This window comes from Carcharhinus amblyrhynchos, chromosome 4, assembly GCF_965287045.1.
Source record: "Carcharhinus amblyrhynchos chromosome 4, sCarAmb.v2.hapA, whole genome shotgun sequence".
NCBI lineage: Eukaryota > Metazoa > Chordata > Chondrichthyes > Carcharhiniformes > Carcharhinidae > Carcharhinus > Carcharhinus amblyrhynchos.
Window position 1 is genome coordinate 117,710,680 of NC_137327.1, and position 22,943 is coordinate 117,733,622.

Sequence of the window (22,943 nt, forward strand, 5' to 3'; positions counted from 1 at the left end):
TTCTCTGCCCGTTGAAGTGGTGGAGGCTGCCTCGCTAAATATTTTTAAGAAGCGGGTTGATGGGTTCTTGATAAGAGAGGGGATTAAGGGTTATGGGGAGAGGGCGGGAAAGTGGAACTGAGCCACAACAGATCAGCCATGATCTTATTGAATGGCGGGGCAGGCTCGAAGGGCTAGATGGCCTACTCCTGCTCCTATTTCTTATGTTCTTATGTAATCCCCTCTCTTATCAAAAACCTATCAACCCGCGTCTTAAAAATATTTAGCGAGGCAGCCTCCACCACTTCAACGGGCAGAGAATTCCAGAGATTCACCACCCTTTGAGTGAAGAAGTTCCTCCTCAACTCCGTTCTAAACTGCCCCCCCTTTATCTTGAGGCTGTGCCCTCTAGTCCTACTGTCCTTTCTGAGCGGGAAGAGCCTCTCCACCTCTATCCTATCCATCTCATTCAACATCTTATACGTCTCAATGAGACCTCCCCTCATTCTTCTAAACTCTAACGAGTACAAGCCTAGTTTATTCAGCCTCTCCTCATAGTTCAACCCCCTCAACTCCGGAATCAGCCAAGTAAACCTCCTCTGCACTCCCTCCAAGGCCAAAATATCTATTCTCTATCTGCCATCATGTGGCCTACTCACTGGGCCTGTTATATCTCTTTGTGGTCTCTCTGTGTCCTCCTCCATCTTCTTGGTATCATCAGCAAACATTATTCTCTGTCTCTTCATCTAAATGTATAATACAGATTGTAAATAGCTGAAGTCCCAGAACTGACCCTTGCGGCCTGATACTATTCACAACCTGCCAACTTGAAAAACTCCCATTTATGCCCATTGTCTGCTTTTTCATCTGTTAAAGAATCCTCTACTCATGCGAATATACTATCCCAACTCCATGAGCCCTTAAGTTGCCTTTAAAGCTTTTATATGGTATCTTATCCAATGTCTTATGGAAATTAAGGTATACTACATGTAACTGCGTGGCCAAATTCTCCTCCAATTCGATTTTCAGGTTTGCTGATGACACCACCGTAGTGGGTCGGATTTCAAACAACGACGAGACAGAATACAGGAAAGAGATAGAGAATCTGGTGAACTGGCGCAGCAACAATAATCTCTCCCTCAATGTCAAAAAAATGAAGGAGATAGTCATCGACTTCAGGAAGCGTAGTGGAGGACATGCCCTTGCCTACATCAACAATGTGGAACTGGTTGGGAGCTTCAACTTTTTAGGCGTCCAGATCACCAACAACCTGTCCTGGTCCGTCCATGCGGAGGCTGCAGTTAAGAAAGCCCATCAGCGCCTCTATTTTTCAGAAGGCTAAGGAAATGTCCACTCCAATTCTCACCAATTTTTACAGATGCACCATAGAAAGCATTCATTCTGGTTGTATCACAGTTTGATATGGCTCCTGCTCCGTCCAAGACTGCAAAAAGCTACAAAATGTCATGAACGAAGCCTGGTCCATCACGCAAACCAGTCTTCTATTCAGTGACTCTGTCTACATTTCCTGCTGCCTCAGAAAAGTAGCCCGCATAATCAAAGACCCCATGACTCCCACAAATACTCTTCCACTGGGAAAAAGATATAAAAGTCTGAGGTCATGCACCAACTGACTCAAGAACAGCTTCTTCCCTGCTGCCATCAGGCTTCTGAATGGACCTACCTCGCATTAAGTTGATCTTTTCCTACACCCTAGCTATGACTGTAATACTACATTCTGCACTCTCTCTTTTCCTTCTCTATGTACAGTATGCTTTGTCTGTATAGCACGCAAGAAACAATACTTTTTGCTATATACTAATACATGTGACAATAATAAATTGAATCAAATCTATTTGTTTCCCTTTACTGACCTTATTAACTATATCCTCCAAAAACTTGATGAAATTTATCAAACAGGATTTCTCTTCAATAGAACAATGTTGGCTAGTTGTAACCATACTCTGCTTTTCCAAGTGCAATGAGGAGACTTCCTTAATAATAAATTCCAATGTTTTTCCAACAACTGACATTAGGCTAACTAGCTTGAAGTTGACTACTTGCTCTCCCTCATCTCTCTTGAAACATTTGCCAGCTTTCAATCTATAGGATCATTCCTGAATCTAAGGAACTTTGGAAAATCATAGCCAGCCCACCCACTATCTCTACAACTCTTACTTTTAGAACTCATGAAGACCAGGGATTTGTCAGATTTTAGTTTTATAAGTTTCACCTCCTCCTAATCACATACTCACTGACACTCACACACACTCACTGACACACAATAGGTGGGACTTTAGCTGTTTACAATCTGTGCTATTCCTAAATTCCCCTCATAAACACACTCACTCCAGCCCCAAAAGACTAAACCTCCTCAATGGAAACTCCCAAATCCACAGAATTCCCTCCACAGGGGACTTTTTCCCCACCCACCACCACCAGGCCAGACACTCACCCCCTCACCTGTCAGAACCCAAACTGATCCTGCCCCTTCCCCCCTCACCAAAGCTTAACCCGACCCAAAGCTACCTCTCCTCCCCACCTCCCTAAACCCAACTGAGACCCTTTCTGCATTTCTGCTACTTGATATTTTTATAGCACAAGTTTATGTAATATTACAAAATGAAAACCTTCTCTGGTTGCATGATCCTGAACTAATAGAATAGAATCGTAGAATCTGTACAGTGCAGACAGATCTCAAACAATAATGAGATAAGGTACAAGAATGAGATAGAGAATCTGGTGAACTGGTGCAGTGACATTAATCTCTCCCTCAATGTCAACAAAACGAAGGCGATTGTCATCGACTTCATAAAGCATAAAGGAGAACATGCCATTGTCTACATCAATGGGGACGAACTAGAAAGGGTCGAAAGCTTCACGTTTTTAGGTGTCCAGACCACCAACAACCTGTCCTAGTCTCCCCCATGCTGAGACTATAGTTAAGAAAGCCCACCAACTTTCTCAGGAGACTAAGGAAATTTGACATGTCAGCTATGACTCTCACCAACTTTTACAGATGCACCCATAGAAAGCATTCTTTCTGGTTGTATCACAGCTTGGTATAGCTCCTGCTCTGCCCAAGACCACAAGGAACTACAAAAGGTTGTAAATGTAGCCCAATCCATCACACAAACCAGCCTCCCATCCACTGACTCTGTCTACACTTCCTGCTGCCTCTGCAAAGCAGCCAGCATAATTAAGGGCCCCACGCACCCCAGACATTCTCTCTTCCACCTTCTTCCTTCGGGAAAAAGATACAAAAGTCTGAGGTCACGTACCAGTCGACTCAAGAACAGCTTCTTCCCTGCTGCTGTCACTCTTTTGAATACTTACCTTATATTAAGTCGATCTTTCTCTACACCCTAGCTATGACTGTAACACTACATTCTGCACTCTCTCATTTCCTTCTCTATGAACAGTATGTTTTGCCTGTATAGCACACAAGAAACAGTAGTTTTCACTATATGTTAATACATGTAACAATAATAAATCAAATCAAATCCAAGTTATGAAGAGAGATTGGGTAGGCTTGAGTTGTTGCTGTAGGGAAGACTGAGGGGTGACCTGATTGTGGTGTACAAGATTATGAGAGACATGGACAGAGTGAATAAGGAGCAGCTGTTTCCCTTAGTTGAAGAGTAAGTCACAAGGGGACACAGATTCAAGGTGAGGGCAGGAGGTTTAGGGAGGGATGTGAGGAAAAACCTTTTTACCCAGAGGGTGGTGACAATATGGAATGCACTGCCTGGGAGGGTGGTAGAGATGGGTTGCCTCACATCCTCTAAAAAATATCAGGATGAAGACTTGGCACATCTGAACATTCAGGGCTATGAACCAAGTGCTGGCAAGTGGGATTAGGTGGAAGTTCTGGTGTCTACACTTCTCACTGCCTCCGAAAAGCAGCCAATACAATTAAGGAACCCACGCACCCCGGACTTCCTCTCTTCCACCTTCTTCTGTTGGGAAAAAGATACAAAAGTCTGAGGTCACGTGCCAACCGACTCAAGAACAGCTTCTTCCCTGCTGCCATCAGAATGGACCTATCTCGTATTAAATTGATCTTTCTCTACACCTCAGTTATAACTGTGACACTACATTCTGCATTTTCTCCTTTCCTTTGCATAACGTGCAAGAAACAATAGTTTTCACTGTATACTAATACATGTGACAATAATAAATCAAATCAAATTCTCATGTGTTGGTGTGGATTCGATGGGTATTTACATGTTATGCATTCTGATAAGATTCTCAGGAAATTTCAGTGCAACTTGATAGCAGCAAGATAGGCATATTTTTGAATTGAATCTCAGAGAGAAAATTCCAGCCCATTGTTCCAGTATGTGTTATTTTTATGCAGAATATAACCTTATTAAATATGTGCAAATATTAATCCTGTATACAGGAATGTAGCAGCGCATATGTAATTCCCTGAGCAGAGATTTGGTACAGCATTATTTTCAGCCTCAAAGTCCCATTTCCCACATAGCATTAAATCATGTTTCCATATGAAAGGTCATTTGAAACATTGCATTTCCAGTTCTCTTAGAAACACCAGAGGACATTGCTATGAATGTAATGTTGCTATACTTCACCCAGTCATTAGTCATATAATGACTCAACTTTAACATCTTCAAGATTCACATCTCATTCTGGAACTCAAAATTATGAATATTGATCGGGGAAGAATATTCAACCCCATAAGTCTGTTTGCAATTCAATGAGATCACAGTTGATTGGTACCTCAACTTCAATTGCAAAATACTACAGATTTCGAAACAAAGAACAGTACAGCAGAGGAACAGGCCCTTCAGCCCTCCAAGCCTGTGCCAATCATGATGCCTGACTGAACTAAAAATAAACTTTCTGCCCTTACTCGGTCCATATCCCTCTATTTCCTCCCCATTCATGTGCCCATCCAGATGTCTCCTAAATGTTGCTAATGTTCCTGCTTCCACCACCACCTCTGGCAGCATATTCCAGGCATGAAAAACTTTCCCACACATCTCCCTTAAACTTTCTCCCTCTCACTTTGAACCTGTGCCTCCTTGCAATTGACACTTCCACCTTGGGAAAAAAACCTCTGACTATCCACCCTGTCTATGCCTCTAATGGAAATATGAAATAAAACCAGAAAATGCTGAAAATATTCAGCAGGTCTGAAAGTACATTGGCCTCAAACATCAACTCAGTTTCTCTTCCCAAAGATGATGCTGATTCCCAGCATGTTAGAACACATAGAATCTCCTTTGAAAACTTACAGGTTCGAAAAAGGCCATTCAGCCTATCATGTCTGCACCAGCTGAAGAAATAAACTAGACTCTTATTTCAATTCGACTCTCCAGCATCTGCCATTTACCAGTCTTTGTTCCATATCCCAATCGTAGAATCCCTACACTTCAGAAGGAGGCCATTCTGCCCATGCCCACAGCATGCTACGGTGCAGAGGGACCTGGGGGTCCTTGTGCATGAGTCGCAAAAACCCAGCTTGCAGGTGCAGCAGGTGGTCAGGAAGGCAAATGGGATGCTGGCCTTCATAGCGAGGGGGATTGAATATAAAAGTAGGGAGGTCTTGTACAGGGCACTGGTGAGGCCGCAGCTGGAGTACTGTGTGCACTTTTGGTCGCCGCACTTGCGCAAGGATATTTTGGCCTTGGAGGGAGTGCAGAGGAGGTTCACAAGGCTGATACCGGAGTTGAGAGGGTTGAGCTATGAGGAGAGGCTGAATAAACTAGGCTTGTACTCGTTAGAGTTTAGAAGGATGAGGGGAGATCTCATTGAGACGTCCAAGATGATGAATGGGATGGATAAGGTAGAGGTGGAGAGGTTCTTCCCGCTCAGAAAGGACAGTAGGACTAGAGGGCACAGCCTCAAGATAAGGGGGGGGCAGTTTAGAACGGAGTTGAGGAGGAACTTCTTCACTCAAAGGGTGGTGAATCTCTGGAATTCTCTGCCCGTTGAAGTGGTGGAGGCTGCCTCGCTAAATATATTTAAGACGCGGGTAGATAGGTTTTTGGTAGGCAAGGGGATTAAGGGTTACGGGGAGAAGGCGGGAAAGTGGAACTGAGCCACTTCAGATCAGCCATGATCTTATTGAATGGCGGGGCAGGCTCGAAGGGCTAGATGGCCTACTCCTGCTCCTACTTCTTATGTTCTTATTGAGTCTGAACCAACCACAATCCCATCCCAGCCCTTTTCCTGCAAGTGCACACATTTACCCTGCTAATCTCCCTGACACTAGGGTCAATTTAGCATGGCCAATCAACCTAACTCAGACATCTTTGGACTATGGGAGGAAACTGGAGTACCCGGAAAAGAACCCACGGAGACACAGAGAGAATGTGCAAACTCCACACAGATAGTGATCCGAGGTTGGAATTGAACCTGGAACCCTGGCATTATGAGGCAGCAGAGTTAACCACTGTGCCACCCTGTACCAACCCAGTAAAATTCTATTAACTAGAAACAGAAAATGCTGGAAAATCACAGCAGCATCTGTGGAGGGAAAACAGAGCTAATGTTTCATGTCCGGATCATGACCTTTCATCAGAGCTGACTAGGAACTTTCAAGCTCATCCTGCTTTCTATTGCCTTCAGTTCGGATGAAGGTCATCCAGACTCGAATTGTTGGCTCTGTTCCCTTTCCATAGATGCTGTCAAACCTGCTGAGATTTTCCAGCATTTTCTGGGCCTATATTTATCCAACTCCTTTTATAACTCAAGGTTGTGCCAAACTAGTGTAAAGCCAATGAAGTACATGAGAAGTGCAGCCAGTGCAGCAAACCCGGTAGCCATTTTGAGCACAGCAAGATCCCACAAGCAGCAATATGATAAAGTCCAGATAGGTGTTTGGTTGAGGGGTAAATGTTGGCCAAGGTACTGGGGAGAAGTGCCCTGCTCTACTTTAGATAGGGTTCCATGACACCCACCTGAGAGGGCAGGGAAAGCCTCTGTTTAATATTGTGAAAGACAGCACCCCAAACAGTGCAGCACTGCCTTGTGATGGCACTGAAGTTTCAGCCTGGATTTTATGCGGAGTGGGACATGAAGCCGCATCTTACTGCCCACTGAATCAGGCACATGCAAAGCAGTCTCCATAATTGATAAACAGAGGCTTAATCAGATCATGATTAAGATTATTTAGCCAGTCAGAAAATTGCATTTTAAAAATGGTATCCTGTATCTGTCCTCTACAGAGATGAAGCAGGTAAGATGCCCAGCTCCTGCGAGATGAGCATTGCAGAGAGTCTGGATATCCTTGGTCATTGCAGTATAACTCACAGCATGGTTTAATCACAATCAGGTGTCCCTGTACACTGCAAAGTGAGAAATAACCTCCCAACACTCCAAACACAGGCATAATGCAAAAAAGACGTCTCTTCATGACCTATTGAAAAGAAGTTTTCTCTAATAACAATCCCAGCCCTGTCCCCCCTTGCTCCAGGCATTGCTAAGCTCTGCAGAAACAGCCCTGACTCTCCATGCAGAGTGCTCAGTGTTTCTCCACTGCGCTGACTGAGCTGCCGCAGTCTCTGTCTTCCTGGGAACTTGGAACTGTGCAATAGGTGAAGGTAGCAGGGCCTTACCGCATTTTTCTTGGACTTGGGGTTGCTTCTTTGGACACCTGCTCCTGACATCTGTTCACTGAGTGTCCTATCGAACAGAGACACAAAGCAGAATCTGCTGGTAGCTTCCGACAGCAGAGTCTGGCTGACTGCGAATTTTAGACGCCGCTTTAGTTTAGCTCCGCTCTCCCCCGGCTGCCGTGGGGGATTTTAATTTATTAACCAACACGTTCTCGCGATCAATTCAGTCTGAGCAATCTTCGCACACTATCCTACTCCAACAGCACTGATCCCAGATCCAAAACCTGCACATCAACACACACACTGACATACACTCAAACACACACACATTGACGCACTCACTCACTGACAGTCATACACACACACACGCACAGGCACACAGACACTTAAACACTCATTGACACACACTAACACACATGCACCCTCACACACTGACATGCAAACGCACACACATTTGACCACGCTCACTGGCGCACGGTGGCACACTCACCCTGACACACAAAAACACACAACGTTCAAACACAACAAAGCCTCTGACGAAGGGTCATCCAGACTTGAAACGTTGGCTCTGTTCTCTCTCCACAGATGCTGTCAGACCGTGAGATTTTTCAGCATTTTCTGTTTGTTACATTCAAACACAAACTGACTGTCACCAACACACACACCCATTCAAATATACACAACACATATACACAATTAAACACACTCACTGACACCCATTCAAACACACCAACACACACACACACAATTAAACATACAGACACACACACTGACATAATCAAACACACTATCTGACACCCATCAAACACACACTCAGATTTCTTCATTTGCGTTGAACTGCAATATTCCATGTTTTCTTGCCAATCTCCATTCTCCTCCAAAGAGTCACTATGCCAACATAAATCCATTATGGTCCTTATAAACAAATTCACAAATTATTTTGCAATAATTCAACATCCCAATCTCTCAAATTTGATGGCAGAATGTTTTCCCAGGATATTTAAGGAGAGACCAAATTTGTACCCTTATTAAAATTCATATTCATTACTATTTATTACCCCTAACATTGGCCAATTATTTGTCAAACATCCTCAAAAGTATAATTTCTTTGTGGGCATTGCTGGCTGAGCCAGCATTCATTGTCCATCCCGAATTGCCCTGGAACTGAGTGGCCTGGGTAAGATGCTCTTTCAGAGAGTTGGTGCAAGCTTGATGGACCGAATGGTCTCTTAGTGCAATACGGGAATTCTATGGTAACATTTCACATTAAAAAAAACTTGGATCACAGAACAATTCATCACCACTGGCCACTTGCATCATATCATCTTACGGATTTTCTTCATCATCATAATTATTTGTGGTACTGGTAATTTTGGCATCAAGATTCCACAAGTAATCATCCTCAGTACCATCGAGTGTATTCGATATTCCACATTTCAGAAATGATTTTGTGGTAATGTTAGGATCAAGTTCATTCCATATGTGAATCCTTCATTGACACAATGTTACTAATGAAGATGCTCACAAATTTCCACCTGCTATTTAAGAAGGGTTGCAGAGATAATCCAGGGAACTATAGATCAGTGTGTCTCACATCAGTAGTAGAGAAACTATTGGAGGAACTTCTGAAGGAGAGCATTTATCTCCACTTGGAGGGGCAAAGCTTGATCAGGGAGAGTCAGCATGACTTCATCAGACTGAATTTTTTGAGGAGGTGACCAGATGCATAGAAAGGGTAGTGCAGTTGATGTACTTTATATGGATTTCAGCAAAGCCTTTGACAAGATCTCACATGGGAGACTTGTAAGGAAGGTAAATTTACATGGGATACAGGGTAATTTGATAAAGTGGATTCAAAATTGTAGAATACAGAGGATGAAGGCAGAGGCTCCTTTTGTGACTGGGAGCTAGCGTCCAGTGTCATGCCTGTGTTGGGCCCCCTATTATTTGTCATTTGTATAAATGACATTGATGACAATGTGGGAGTAGGATTAGTAAGTTTGCAGATGACACGAAGATTGGACAGGTGGTTAACAGTAAGGTGGAGTGTGTTGGGTTATAAGAAGATACAGATGGAGTGGTCAAATGGGCAGATAAGTGGCAGATGGAATTTAACCCTGAAAAGTGTGAGGTGATACACTTCAGGAGGAATAATTTGACAAGTATTCAATGAACGGTAGGATACAAGGAAGTTCTGTGGAATAAAAGGACCTTGGTGTGTTTGTCCACAAATCTCTGAAAACGGAAGGGCATGTTAGTCAGCTGTTTAAAAGACATATGGGACACTTGCATTTGTCAATTTAGGCACAGATTACAAAAGCAGAGAAGTCATGTTGGAGTTGTATTGAACTTTGGTGAGGCCACAGAAGGAGCACTGCGTTCTGGTTGCCACACTATCAAAAGGATGTGATCACACTGGAGGGGTTGCAGAGGAGATTCACCAGGATGCTGCCTGGGATGGAAAATTTAAGATATAAAGAGACATTATGCAGGCTTGGGTTATTTGGGTTGGAGCAGAGAAGACTGAGGGGCAATCTGATTGAGGTGTACAAGATCATGAGAGACATGGACTGAGTGGGTAAGAAACAGTTATTTCTGTTAGTTGAAGGGTCAGTCACAAGAGGGCACAGGTTCAAGGTGCAGGGCAGGAGGTTTAGGGGGATGTGAGGAAAAGCTTTTTCACCCAGAGGATGGTGATGGTCTGGAATACACTTCCTGGGAGGGTGGTAGAGGCGGGTTGCTTCACATTCTTTAAAAAGTATCCGTATGAGCACTTGAACATCAAAACATTCAGGGCTATGGGACAAGTGCTGGCAGATGGGATTAGATGGGAATTCAGGTGTTTCAATTTGTTAGTATGGACTCGATGGGCTGATAGGCCTCTTCTGCACTGTGTGATTCTATGTAGTGAATGTTTTTGCATGTTCCAATATACAATCGTTCCATATCTTTCAGATACTGTCAGTGAAAGGCTGATTTATACCATAACAGACAGAAGGGGATAATTTAAACAGCCCCGATTACTATCTATCACAAGGCTGCTGCCTTGAGCATCTACAGGCCATGCGGTGTAGATCCACCCACAATGCTGTTAGGGAGGGAGCTCCAGGATTTTGACCCAATGAATGCAAAGAATGGTGATATACTTCCAAGTCAGGATGGTGAGTAACTTGGAGGGAAGCTTTCAGGTGGTGCTGTTCCTATGTGTCTGCTGCTGTTGTTCTTTTCGATGGAAACCACGTGTTTGGAAGGTTCTGTCCAAGGGGCGTTGGTGATTTCCTGCAGTGCATCTTGTGGATGGTGCACACTGTTGCCATTGTTCATCGATGGGCGAGTGAGTGAATGTTTTAGATGGGGTGCCAATCAAGTGGGGCTGTTTTATCCTGAATGGTGTTGAGCTTCTTGAGTATTGTGGGAGCTGCACTCACGCGGGCAAGTGGGGAGTGTTCCATCGCTCTGACTTGTGTCTGACTATGGGCAGACTTTGGGTGGATCAGATTGTGAGTTACTTGCCCCCTGCAGGACTTTGACTTGCTCCAGCATTTATATATGGCCGGTCCAGTTCTGTTTCTGGTCCATGGTAACCCCCAGCATGTTGATAGTGGGAAAATGAACAGTGGTAATGCCATTGAATGTCATGGGATGCTGGTTACAATTTTTCTTGTTGGAGATGGTCATTCGCTGGCAGCTGTGTGGTATGAATGTTACTTGCTACTTGCCAGCCCAACCAGGACAATGTCCAGGTCTTGTTGCATTTGGATATGAACTGCTGCAATATCTGAGAAGTCGCAAATGGTGCTGAACATTGTGCAGAACATCCCTGAACAAATCTACTTCTGACCTTGTGATGGGAAGAAGGCCATTGATGAAGAAACTGAATGGTTGGGCCTTCAGCCATTTCTTGATATGAAGAGTGGAATTGATGTAAGACTGGCATCTTGATGCTAGAGACCTCCAGAGGGGGCTGAGAAGGGGCATCAACTCAGCACATCTGGCTGGAGTATGTTGTAAATGCTTCAGTCTTATCTTTTGCACTGATGTGCTGGGCTCCTCCATCATGAAGGATGGAGATCTTTGTGCAGACTCCTCCAGTGAGTTGTTTAATTGTTCACCACCCTTCACGGATGGATGTGGCAGGACTGCAGAGCTTAGATCTGATCCATTGGTTGTGGAATTGCATAATTCTAGCTATCTTTTGCTGATTATGTTGTTTAGCATGCCAGTAGTCTGTGCTGTAGCTTCACCAGGTTGGGACTTTGATCTTCTGGCTTGGCGTTAATGGTAGGCTGGGAGAAACGCCAAGGCCATAAGGGGAGACAGATTGTGGTGGATTGGAAGGGGTATGCAGTATAAAAGTGGGGAAATCTTGCTACAACTATCCATGGCTTAGTGAAAATATACTTCAGGGTATAATTCTGTTCAATTTATTTCAGGATGGATATATTTGGAGACAGTTCAGTGAAAGTTCACTAGGTTGAATCTTGGGGTGAAGGGGTTGTCTTATGAGGAAAGTTTGAACAAGTTGGGTTTATACTCATTGGACTTTCAAAGAACAAGAGGTGGTCTTACTGAAACATCAAGATTCTGAAGGGGTTCAACAGGGTAGAAGCTAATGCTAAGCACTAGATGCTGAGAGGATTTTCCTGCTGTGGGGAATCTGAGGACACAGTTTCAATATAAGGGTCGCCCATTTAGAACAGTGATGAGGAGGAATTTCTTTACTCTGAAGGTCATTCATCTTTGAAATTCTCTTTCCCAGGTAGCAGTGGAGACTGGATTATTAAATACATTCAAAGCTGAGCCAAACAGATTTTGTATATTCAAGGTGTAAAGGGTTATTTGGGTCAGGCTCGGAAGTGGAGATAAGTCTACAATCAGACCTATTGAATAACAGCAAGCTCGAGGGACCTAATGCCCTATTCCTGCTCCAAATACTTGTGTTCCTATATTCTTATAATTTTGAATATGTCCATTTGGTTTCCCATTAACCGGATCTGTTGTAAGGAAAATAATCCTCCAATCTCTCCAAAGACTGTCATCCCTTGCGTCATTCTAGTAAACCTCCTTGGCACCTCACCAAAGCTTTGACCTCCAAAATTGGTTTCTGTGCTTAAGCACAGCCCTTGCTGTTCCAGAGGCTACAACACTGACATCTACCCAACAATGTGGAAGAACTGCCCAATTGTGTCCTGTCCCCAAAAAGCAGGACAAATCCAACTGACCAATTACTATCCCACCAGTATATTCTGGGTCATTCGCAAGGTGATGCAAATTGTCATCGACAGCGCTATCAAGCGACACTTACTCAGCAATAACTTGCTCACTGAGGCTTCTTTTGGATTCAGCACCTGACCTCATTATAACCTTAGTCCAAATTTGGACAAATGAGCTGAACTCAAGCGTGAAGTGAGAGTGACTGCTTTTGCTACCAAGGCTGCTTTTAACTGAGTGTGGCATTAATGACTTTCGCTCCATCATAAGGTCAAAATCTGGATCATTTGTTGATGAGTGCACAATGTTCAGTACTATTCACGACTCCTCAGATGCTGAAGCAGTCCATGTCCAAATACAGCAAGACCTGAACAATATCCAGGTTTGGGCTGACAAGTGGCAAATAAGATTCATGCCACACAAGTGCCAGGCAATGACCATTACCAATAAGAGAAATTTTAATCATCACTCCTTGACATTCAATGGTTGGCCATTGCTGAATCCCATACTATCAACATCCTGGGGGTATGACCATTGACCAGAGACTGAACTGGACTAGCCACATAAATACTGTGGCTACAAACGCAGATTGGAATGTGGAAATTCTGCAACGATTAACTCACCTCCTGACTCCCCAAAGCCTGTCCATCATCTACAAGGCACAAATCACGAATGTGATAAAATATATTGGATAGGTGCATCTCCAATAACACTCAAGAAACTCAACACCATCCAGGACAAAGGCTTGATTGCCATCACATCCACAAACATCCATTCCCTCCACCGCCGATCCATAATTAGTGTTTACCATCTACAAGATGTACTCTAGCAACTCACCAAGCTCCCTTCAACACCAACTTCTATGCCTCTGATTCTACCACTGATTTTGACAAGGGCATGAGACACATAAGAATGCCACCACATACAAGCTCCCCTCCAAGCCATACACCATCTTGACCTGAAACTATATTGCTGTTCCTACATTGTTGCTGGGTCAAAAAACTTGAATTTCCTTCCTAATAGCACTGTGGATATACCTACACCACTTTAGTCCAGACTGCATTCATTCAGAGGCAACACATCATTACCAACATAAGGGCAGATAGGGATGGGCAATAAATGCTGACCTAACAATGACACACACATCCCATGAAAGAATTTAAAAAAATACAGACAACCTGGATCCTTACCATACATTTTCCAAGATTTAACTAGTAATTTTGTTTGTTTTTATAGGATCAGAGGGTTTTGGTAATACCCACATGTTAAGTTTCAAACTAGTATCCCAAGAGACTTTCACTGTAGCTACTTCTCCTCAGACTGGTAGGTTTACCAGAGGCTTACAGATTTAAATAACCCTGGATAATATCCTTTCTTGGACTAATATTGATTGTTTGTGCGGGTTATAGAAGAATTTTCCATATTTCCTTTCCCTTCTTTCCCCACCTCTCCCATGGGAGTACATCGGGTGGCATGTTGATACAGTGGTTAGCACTGCTGTCTCGCAGCGCCAGGGACCCGGGCTCAATTCCTGGCTTGGGTGAAATTAAAATCTAAAGCTTACTTATTAGTGTCACAAGTAGGTTTACATTAACACTAAAGAAGTTACTGTTAAAATCCCCTACTTGCCAGATTCTGGCCTGTTTGGCTACACTGAAAGAGAATTTAGCATGGCTAATGCACCTAACCAACACATCTTTCGGACTGTGGGAGGAAGCTGGAGCACCTAGAGGAAACCCTGGCAGAGAACGTGTAGGCTCCGCACAGACAGTGACCCAAGCTGAGAATTGAACCCAGGTCCCTGACATTGTGAGGCAGCAGTGCGAACCACCGTGCTGCCGGACAACTGCCTGTGTGGAAGTTGCATGTTCTCCCTGTGTCTGCGTGGGTTTCCTCCGAGTGCTCTGGTTTCCTCCCACAGTCCAAAGACGTGCAGGTTAGGTTGATTGGCTGTGCTCAATTGCCCCTTAGTGACAGGGTGATCAACAGGATTAATACATGGGGTTATGGGCAAAGGCACAGGGTGAGATGGTTGTCGGTGCAGACTCGATGGGCCAAATGGCCTCCTTCTGTACTGTAGGGATTCTATAATTCTATGATATATGTGATTGGGAGAGGGCAGAGAGGAAGTGTCTGGTCATGACGTCACCATTTACGTGAACCTACCTATTTCCTTGTTGCCTATCAGTTCTATGTGCTTATCTACCTGCTGAGAATTGTTAGCTTCTTTGAAACAGTTGTTCAGCAATTGTTACCATTTTTTAATTGGCCATATTTATACCAAGATGTCCCAAAGTGCTTTGTGAGGAATGAACAGCCACGATTATTTGGCAGCTATCTCGCAAGGAGCAATTCCCCACTCACTGCTATGAGAATAATTGAAATGTCATGAAAATAATGAATTGGATTTCAAAGCTGTTTGGAAGGTGAAGCTAACATCTCACTGGGACATGGACTGTAAAGCAATCCCTGAGCTCTGCATAAAGAGTATAAACAACAGTCAAGGTTAATCACAAACTGCAGAAACACAAATCATTGCGTAATGCTAAAAATGGACTCATGCCAGTCAACCCATTCTTGGTGATTTGGTTGGTGAAGAATGTTGGCTGGGTCACCTCTATCGCTTTCCAAGTAGTCACTCAAGGATATACATGAGGTTCCCAACCTTTTCAGTAACAAGAAACACTTCAATGAGACAAAATATCCCACAGCAAACCCACTTTTTTCAGCTAAGTCCATTGCTCACAGAGGTTACATTTCCTACGGTTATAGTTCTACTGGAGGTGGATAAGAGCAAAATACAATGTTGAGTAAATAGCGACTCGTTGGATTAGTGGGAAAGCTTTGTCAGAAAGAATGCACTTTTACCAAATTAAAATCAACCATGGAAACAAACTCAGAAAAAACCCCTGACTGATAATAAGCGTCTCAAAAATAATGTTCAATTTCCAAGGACAATTTGCAGAAGGATAAAACTCAACAGCGAATGAGAGTCTCGAGGAGAAGAGCTTGAACTAATATTTATTTGCTGTTGAATTCCTCTTCCAAATATTTGTGATGTTGATAACTGTTGCTATGCGGCCACGGTGAGATGAAGTCTTTGATTTATTTTTTATTCAAATGTAACCAGTTCACTCTCCACACAAAAAATTCTGATCGAGAAACACCAAAAAAACTATCCGTCAGAGAGAGAAAGCTCACAGAGTCCCCTTGGGACGGGGCAGTGAAGATGGAGCCTGTACATCCAGATGGCTGAATGGTTCAAACCTCCGGCATTTTCACATGAGGGCTGTAACATTCGGCCAATAAGAGGTCTTTGGCTCAATTCTTGGAGTTTCTAAAAGAACAGAATTCAGCCCGACATTTTCAATCCCCAGCTCACTTTGTTTTGACAAAACGGATCTCCCAAAAAAAGATACTGTTCAAAATGCCACAATGTCATTGGGAATATCTGACACCCACAGACAAACATATCGACACGTATTTGGAGGGTGGGGGAGGTGGCAGTGGACATTCATGGTTACTTGATTATTCTGATTACAACATTCAGAGACAGAAGCAATCGAAGTGAGAAAGACAAAGCGGGAACAGGATAAGATTTTATTGTGGTGATGTGGAATATGGCAAAGTTTCATTGCTGGGGTTTGTGGAAGTGATGTAAGACTAGCCAGTGAGTTCAGTCTGGGGACAGCAATCCATTACCTGAAGAGGCTGTCAGCTCAGCGAAAAGGGGCCAGCCTCATTCAAACATTACCTTGCCTTCAGAATGCAGGGGATATGAACAGCAAAGTTTCCCTGCCTGCCTGCCCTGGGGAAGCAGTAAGGTCCAACTGAAAAAAAGTCCAGCGTGAATGAGAGAGGAAGTCACTGACCTGGGAAAACGGAAACCCATCTGCCATTTCAATGTCAATCTATGTCCGGGGGGGGGGTCACAGATCTCCTCACAATGGGCCCCTCCTCTATAGTTCTATGGGCAAGGAGGGGAGCGGTGATGGCCTAGTGGTATTATTGCTAGATTAAAGTTAAAGTTTATTTATTAGCCACAAGTAAGGCTTACTATAAACACTGCAATGAAGTTATTGTGAAATTCCCCTAGTCGCTACAGTCCAGCACTTCACAGTCCAGTTCAGATCAGTGCACCTAACCAGCTTGTCTTTCGGAACATGGGAGTAAACCAGAGCACCCAGAGGAAACCCACGCAGACACGGGGAGCAGATGCAAACTCCACACAGAAAGTGACCCAAGCTGGGAATCAAACCCAGGTACCTGGCACGGTGAGGCAGCAGTGCTAACCACTGTGCCACCCCATTATTAATCCAGAAACTCAGATCATGTTCTGGGGACCCGGGTTCAAATCCCACCATGATAGATGATGGAATTTGAATTCAATAAAAAATATATCTGGAATTCAGAATCTCTTGTTGGCCATAAAACCATTGTTGATTGGCGGAAAAACCCATCTGGTTCACTGATGTCCTTTAGGGAAGGAAATCTACTGTCCTTAACTGGTCTGGCCTACATGTGACTCCAGAACCACTGCAATGTGCTTGACTCTGAATTGCCCTCTGAATAAGGGCAATAGGGATGGACAAAAAATACTGGCCAGCCAGCTACTTCGGGAAATTTTTAACTTCCATTTCCTTCTGCTCCTATTTGACTTATAATGCCAAAAACACAACTTTCAAACTTCTGAAACATTGGAAGATTCATTCTACTTGGTGTGAGTACTGTCTGGTCTGTTCAATGGGCTGTGGGAAGATTTTTATTCACAAAGACAATCCCCGCTTCACAAAAGATAAACTAATCTCCCCTTTTATTCAGCCATGACCTTGGGAGATGGCTAGTACAGTGAACAGTACAGTGTGATGGTGCAGGCCTGTCTCTGCCAGTGGATCTAGTCTCTTGTTTAATCAACTAGGCATTGTGCCAGTTTACATTCAGATTCCAATTCTGGACAAAGACTGTACGTTTTTTCTGTGTGAAATGCAGGGCTGCAATCATTGTCAGATGCGTCTAGTTTATGAGCAAGTTTGTATTTGATCCTGAAAAGAATCCCACTCCTCCACTTCCAAAACATCATCTGACACAAGATGACAGCAGCTTTTAGCCAAATGTCCTGCCCACCTGTGACTGCACAGAAGGACACCTCGAAACCTGGCAGCCACTCACCACCACTCACGGTCTCTGGCTCCGCCACATTCCCAGTATCTCCTCTCTTCCCAGCCCTCTCTTCTCCGCCACACTCCAACTCCGCTACATTCCTGGTTCTCCATTCCCCTGCTGTCCTCAGCGCCACATTCCCAGGTTCCAGACCTGGGTTATTTCTCCATCTTCCTCGGGCTTCCCACTCCACACAGGTGTGCTGAGGCACAATGGTTGGGAACCACAGCACTAGGCAAATTCCTTTACTATCCAACCATTCACACCTGAGTCATAGAATCCCTACAATACAGAAAAAGGCCATTCAGCCCTTCAATTCTGTACTGACCACAATCCCTCTCAGGCCCTACTCCCGTAACCCTCATTTACTCTGATAATCCCCCTGACTCTAAGGAACAATTTAGCATGGCCAATCAGCCTAAACAACACATCTTTGGACTGTAGGAGCAAACTGGAGCACCTGGAGGAAACCCATGCAGACATGGAGAGAATATCCAAACTCCACACTGACAGTGACCCGAGGCCAGAATAAAACCCAGATCCCTGGCACTGTGAGGCAGCAGTAGGGTTAACTGCTGTGCCATCAGTGGTCTTTTTTTTATTTGTCCCCATTATCCTTACACCATGAAACTTTTTGTCATTTAATCTCTCCACCGGCTCTCCACCTATTGCAAACCTTCCTTTTATTCTTGCCAATCTCGCCTTCTCTGTTGTTTGCTCAAAGTCTGTCAACATTTCCATTTTTTCCTCAGTTCAGGTGCAAGGCTGAACCATTAGATCTGTCTCTCTCTCTCTACGGATGCTGCCAGACCTGCTGAGTGTTTCCAGCTTTTTTGTTGATTGATGGGGGAATTACCCAATCATATCTGTTCTGCTGGGATTTGCCATGGCACTGTATCCAGCCATTATCCCTCAATTTAACCAAAACAGGTCCAAAAGGGGCACACTGTCATGAGAGGGAAGGGAGTCAGATCTGATTTATACCCCACTTGACTTTGAATGGAGGGTAAAATCGTGCATCCAATTCCAAAGTTTCCTATTCCTGCTGAGAATGCTGAGTTAAAATCAGACTCGGACTGGGCTCTGATAGTGAGAGCTAGCCCACAGAACTGGAGCCAGGCCCTGTCTCTCAGCTGAACCCAACATAAGTGGTGTGTGACTCTCAACTTCCTGTTCTTTATTCTTGGGTATATTGGAAAGGCCACCATTTATTGTCTCCTGAGATCCCATTGGTGGTGGGACGCCAATCCTTCTCGAACTGTTGTGGTGATATCTCCTGTTGGGAATATTCTCTGACCCAGATATATTGCAGGATTGTGATATCTGTCGAGTAGCGGGCAAGTTGGAGATGATAACGTGCCCACAACATTGTTACTCCTGTGCCCCTCTGTCATAAGTGGTTCAGGGGCTGGTGGGGCGAGTGAGGTTTTCAATGACATCTTCTCAAATATCCATTTGTTTGTTGTAAGACTGTCATTATTTCTGTCTTGAAACATTGGCTGGGAATCTCCAGTCTCACACACCTCACTATTACTGCCAGCGAGAACGGAGAACTTGGTGCTCAGCCACATCTCTACTCACTGCAGCAGGACTGGAGAATTGCAGCCTAGGGTGAGGCTGGAGAATTGCAGCCTAGGGTGAGGCTGGAGAATCTGGCCCATTATTCCTTTTATCATTGAATCAAATCTGCCCTTCAACCTAATAGAGCCTAAAGCCATTTGCACATTCGTCTCCCCCGTACTAATTTATCCCTAACATTTTGCAATTCAGTCGAAAGAGTTGCTGTATCAAAACATTCATTTTATTTCTCCCTCCACAGATGCTACCTGGCCCATTGAGTATTTTGAGCAATTAGTGTTTTCATTCCAAATATATTGTTTCCAACATATATATGTACACACATCATATATATTTCAAATACACAGTCTTTATTAAAAACCTACAGAGATCTTGTACAGCAAATGAACATCAACTAAGAACTGAGGGTTAAGTAAAAATTGAACTTGGTATCTTTGAATACACAATGCACTTCCAACCTCCCCTTGCAGGAGCTACTAACAGAGTTGGGCAGGGCTGTTTGAATTTCCTGTAACATAACCAGACTTGGAAACAGAGCAGTCAGGCTGGAGAGGCCGGCAGATGGCACATTGGCCAAATTGGCAGGTAATTTTTTAAGTGTCAGTTGTGGTTTACTGGATAACAGTCTTGCTTCTGAGTCAGAAGGTTGTGGGTTCAAGTCCCACTTCTGAGAGTTGAGTGCAGAAATCAAGGCTAATACTCCAGTATAGAGCTGACGGACATCTGCAATGCCAGAGGTGTAGGCTTTAGAATGAGGCTTTAAACTGAAGCCCTATCTGCCCTCTTATGTTCTGGTGGGTGAATATGTCTTGACTTAGTCTGTGTTAGGTGGATTTGCACTCAATGTGTCCAATGATTTATCCCCAACTCTGTAACTAACCAAAACATAAGAAAATTCCAATCTGTCATTGTGAGGGGTCAGTCTAGTCCAAGCAGAGAACAGCTTATTTTACAATCACATTGCGCAAAAACTATTTGGGTGCTGTTTGTTATTCAATTGCACATCAACTCAGACCTTTTTGAATTCTTTAATAAGTACAGGAAAAGTTTCTTTGCAATCAGGGACAGTGAAGAATGAATGGAAAATCAATTACACACCGCTATTTGAATGAGAGCTGCTTTGATAGATGTCCATGTATCCAGGCGTCTGTCCAAGATAACAATGAACTTGATTTCAGGTTTGTGTAAACTGTGAGAAAAGTGAGAAAGAGAAAACTGTCAAACCAGTTTGATAACGCCTTGGATCAAGTGCAGAAAACCATCTGATCAATCTCCCTCCTCATTCGGATGACAGGCCTCAGAGCTCACAGCCAAAGACAGGCTGTGCTTCAGCCCATGAGCTACATGTCAAACCAGCCCAGTGACTCCAACCAATTACTTCTTCTATACTTTGTCCTTCTTGGGGCAGCACAGTGGCACAATGGTCAACGCTGCTGCCTCACAGCGCCAGGGACTCGGGTTCAATTCCCGGCTTGGGTCGCTGTCTGTGTGGAGTTTGTATGTTCTCCCCACGTCTGCGTGGGTTTCCCTCCGGGTACTCCGGTTTCCTCTCACAGGAAGCATGTGCAGGTTAGGTGGATCGGCCATGCTAAATTGCCCCTTAGTGTCAGGACGACTAATAGGATAAACGCATGAGGTTGTGGGGATGGGGCCTGGGTGGGATTGTGGATGGTGCAGACTCAATAGGCTGAGTGGCCCCCTCTGCATGTAGAGATTCAATGTTTGTTAAAGACAGTAATTCTGGGGATGTGAGCAAGGCCAGCACTTGCCGTTCATCACTGGCTGTTTGATGAAAGCGCTGACTACCATCAGTGACCTGAACAGCGACTCATCTTACACTGGGTAACTTGCTAGGCTAATTTGGAGATTGGTAAAGAACCAGAGGTGTGTGACCAAGGCCATGTGTAAGCTTAATCAGGTCACAGAATGACTTTAGAAAGAACCTGCCTTTCCAAGGCACCATTTGCAACTTCAGGATACTCCAAAGCACTTTATAGACAATTAGGTATTTTGGAACTGTAGCCATTAGTGCAAAATACAATATTCAGTTTGCACACAGCAAAATTCCACACAGCAATAAGAAACGGGCCAGGTATTTTGCTTTTGGTGCTTGGTGAAGGATAGATATGACACCAGAGATACCACCCTGCTCGACCTCCAGACCTTTCACTCCCACTTGATGGGAAAACATCTCTAAAAGTTGGCATCCTCAACAGACCAGAGCTCCCTCAGTTCCAAACTGGAGTTCCAACCTGATTGGTTAGGAGTTCAAATTCCTGAAGTTACATGACCAATACCACTCCACCAGGCAATTGAATCCTGATAATTCACAGTCCTGGATATTAGGAAACTTTTTTTTACATTGTTTCACCCATATCTACATCTTAAACCTAGAAAGGAAGGAGTTTGAATTCCTAAAATTCTTGGCCACAACTTCAGTAAGAGTCCGTCAAAACAGCTATGACCTTGGTTAGGACCCAGGTCATTGATTTTGATCTTAGGGATGAAATTATCCTTGTAAGTTGGATCCCATCCCTTGTCAGTCAACCAGTCCCCCTTTTGTCCTTTCATGGGATGGGGGCATCAATGATTGGCCTGCATTTGTTGCTCATCCCTAAATGCCCTACAGAAAATGGTGGTGAGCTTCCTTCTTAAACTACTGCAGTCCATGTGGTGTAGGTACACCCACAATGTGTAAGGGAGGGAGTTCCAGGAATTTGACCCAGCTACAGTGAAGGAACAGTGATATATTTCCGAGTCAGAATGGTGAGTGGCTTGGGGAGGAACATGCAGGTAGTGGTGCCCTACGTGCCAGCTGCCCTTCTCCTTCCAGGTGATAGAGTTCACATATTTGTAAAGGTGCTGTTGAAGGAATTGTGGTGAGTTGCTTCAGAGCATCTTGTAGATGGTATACACTATTGCCATAAGCATCAGTGGTGGAAGCAAAGAATGTTAATGTTGATGGATGACGGACTTTGTCTTGGGTGGTGTTGAGCTTCTTGAATGTTGTGCTAATCGCCTGGATGTTGATAGTAGGAGAGTCAGCAATGGTAATGCCATTGACTGTCAAGGGATGATGTTTAGATTCTCTCTTGTTAGAGATGGTCTCTACCCGGCACTTATGTGGTGCAAATGCTACTTGCCACTTGCCAGCCCATGCCTAGATATTATCCAGGTCTTGCTGCATTTGAACATGAATTGCTTCAGTCCCTGAAGAGATGCGGATGGTGCCGAACATGGTGCAATCATCAGCGAACATCCCCACTTCTGACCTTATGATGGAGGGAAGGTCATTGATGAAGTAGCTGAAGATTGTTAGGCCTAGGACACTACCCTGAGGAACGCTTGCAGTGAAAACCTGGACTTCAGGTCACCGATCTCTAATAACCACCACCATATTTGTTGAGCTCAGTATGACTCCAACCAGGG

The 22,943-nt window shown here is 44.1% G+C and overlaps 1 protein-coding gene across 5 annotated transcripts in view; it reads right to left on the reverse strand.

Moving 5' to 3' along the window:
* mcf2a (MCF.2 cell line derived transforming sequence a) overlaps positions 1 to 22,943 on the reverse strand; it is a 163,817-nt gene that overhangs the window by 99,039 nt on the left and 41,835 nt on the right. For 4 of the 5 annotated variants that reach the window (XM_080187797.1, XM_080187799.1, XM_080187798.1 and 1 more), the window contains exon 4: positions 20,613 to 20,703. In XM_080187797.1, coding sequence (XP_080043923.1) covers positions 20,613 to 20,703 — 91 coding nt within the window. Of the gene's footprint in view, positions 1 to 7,565; positions 7,895 to 20,612; positions 20,704 to 22,943 lie in introns of those variants that run through there. The other variant, XM_080187800.1, reaches the window with a different exon arrangement.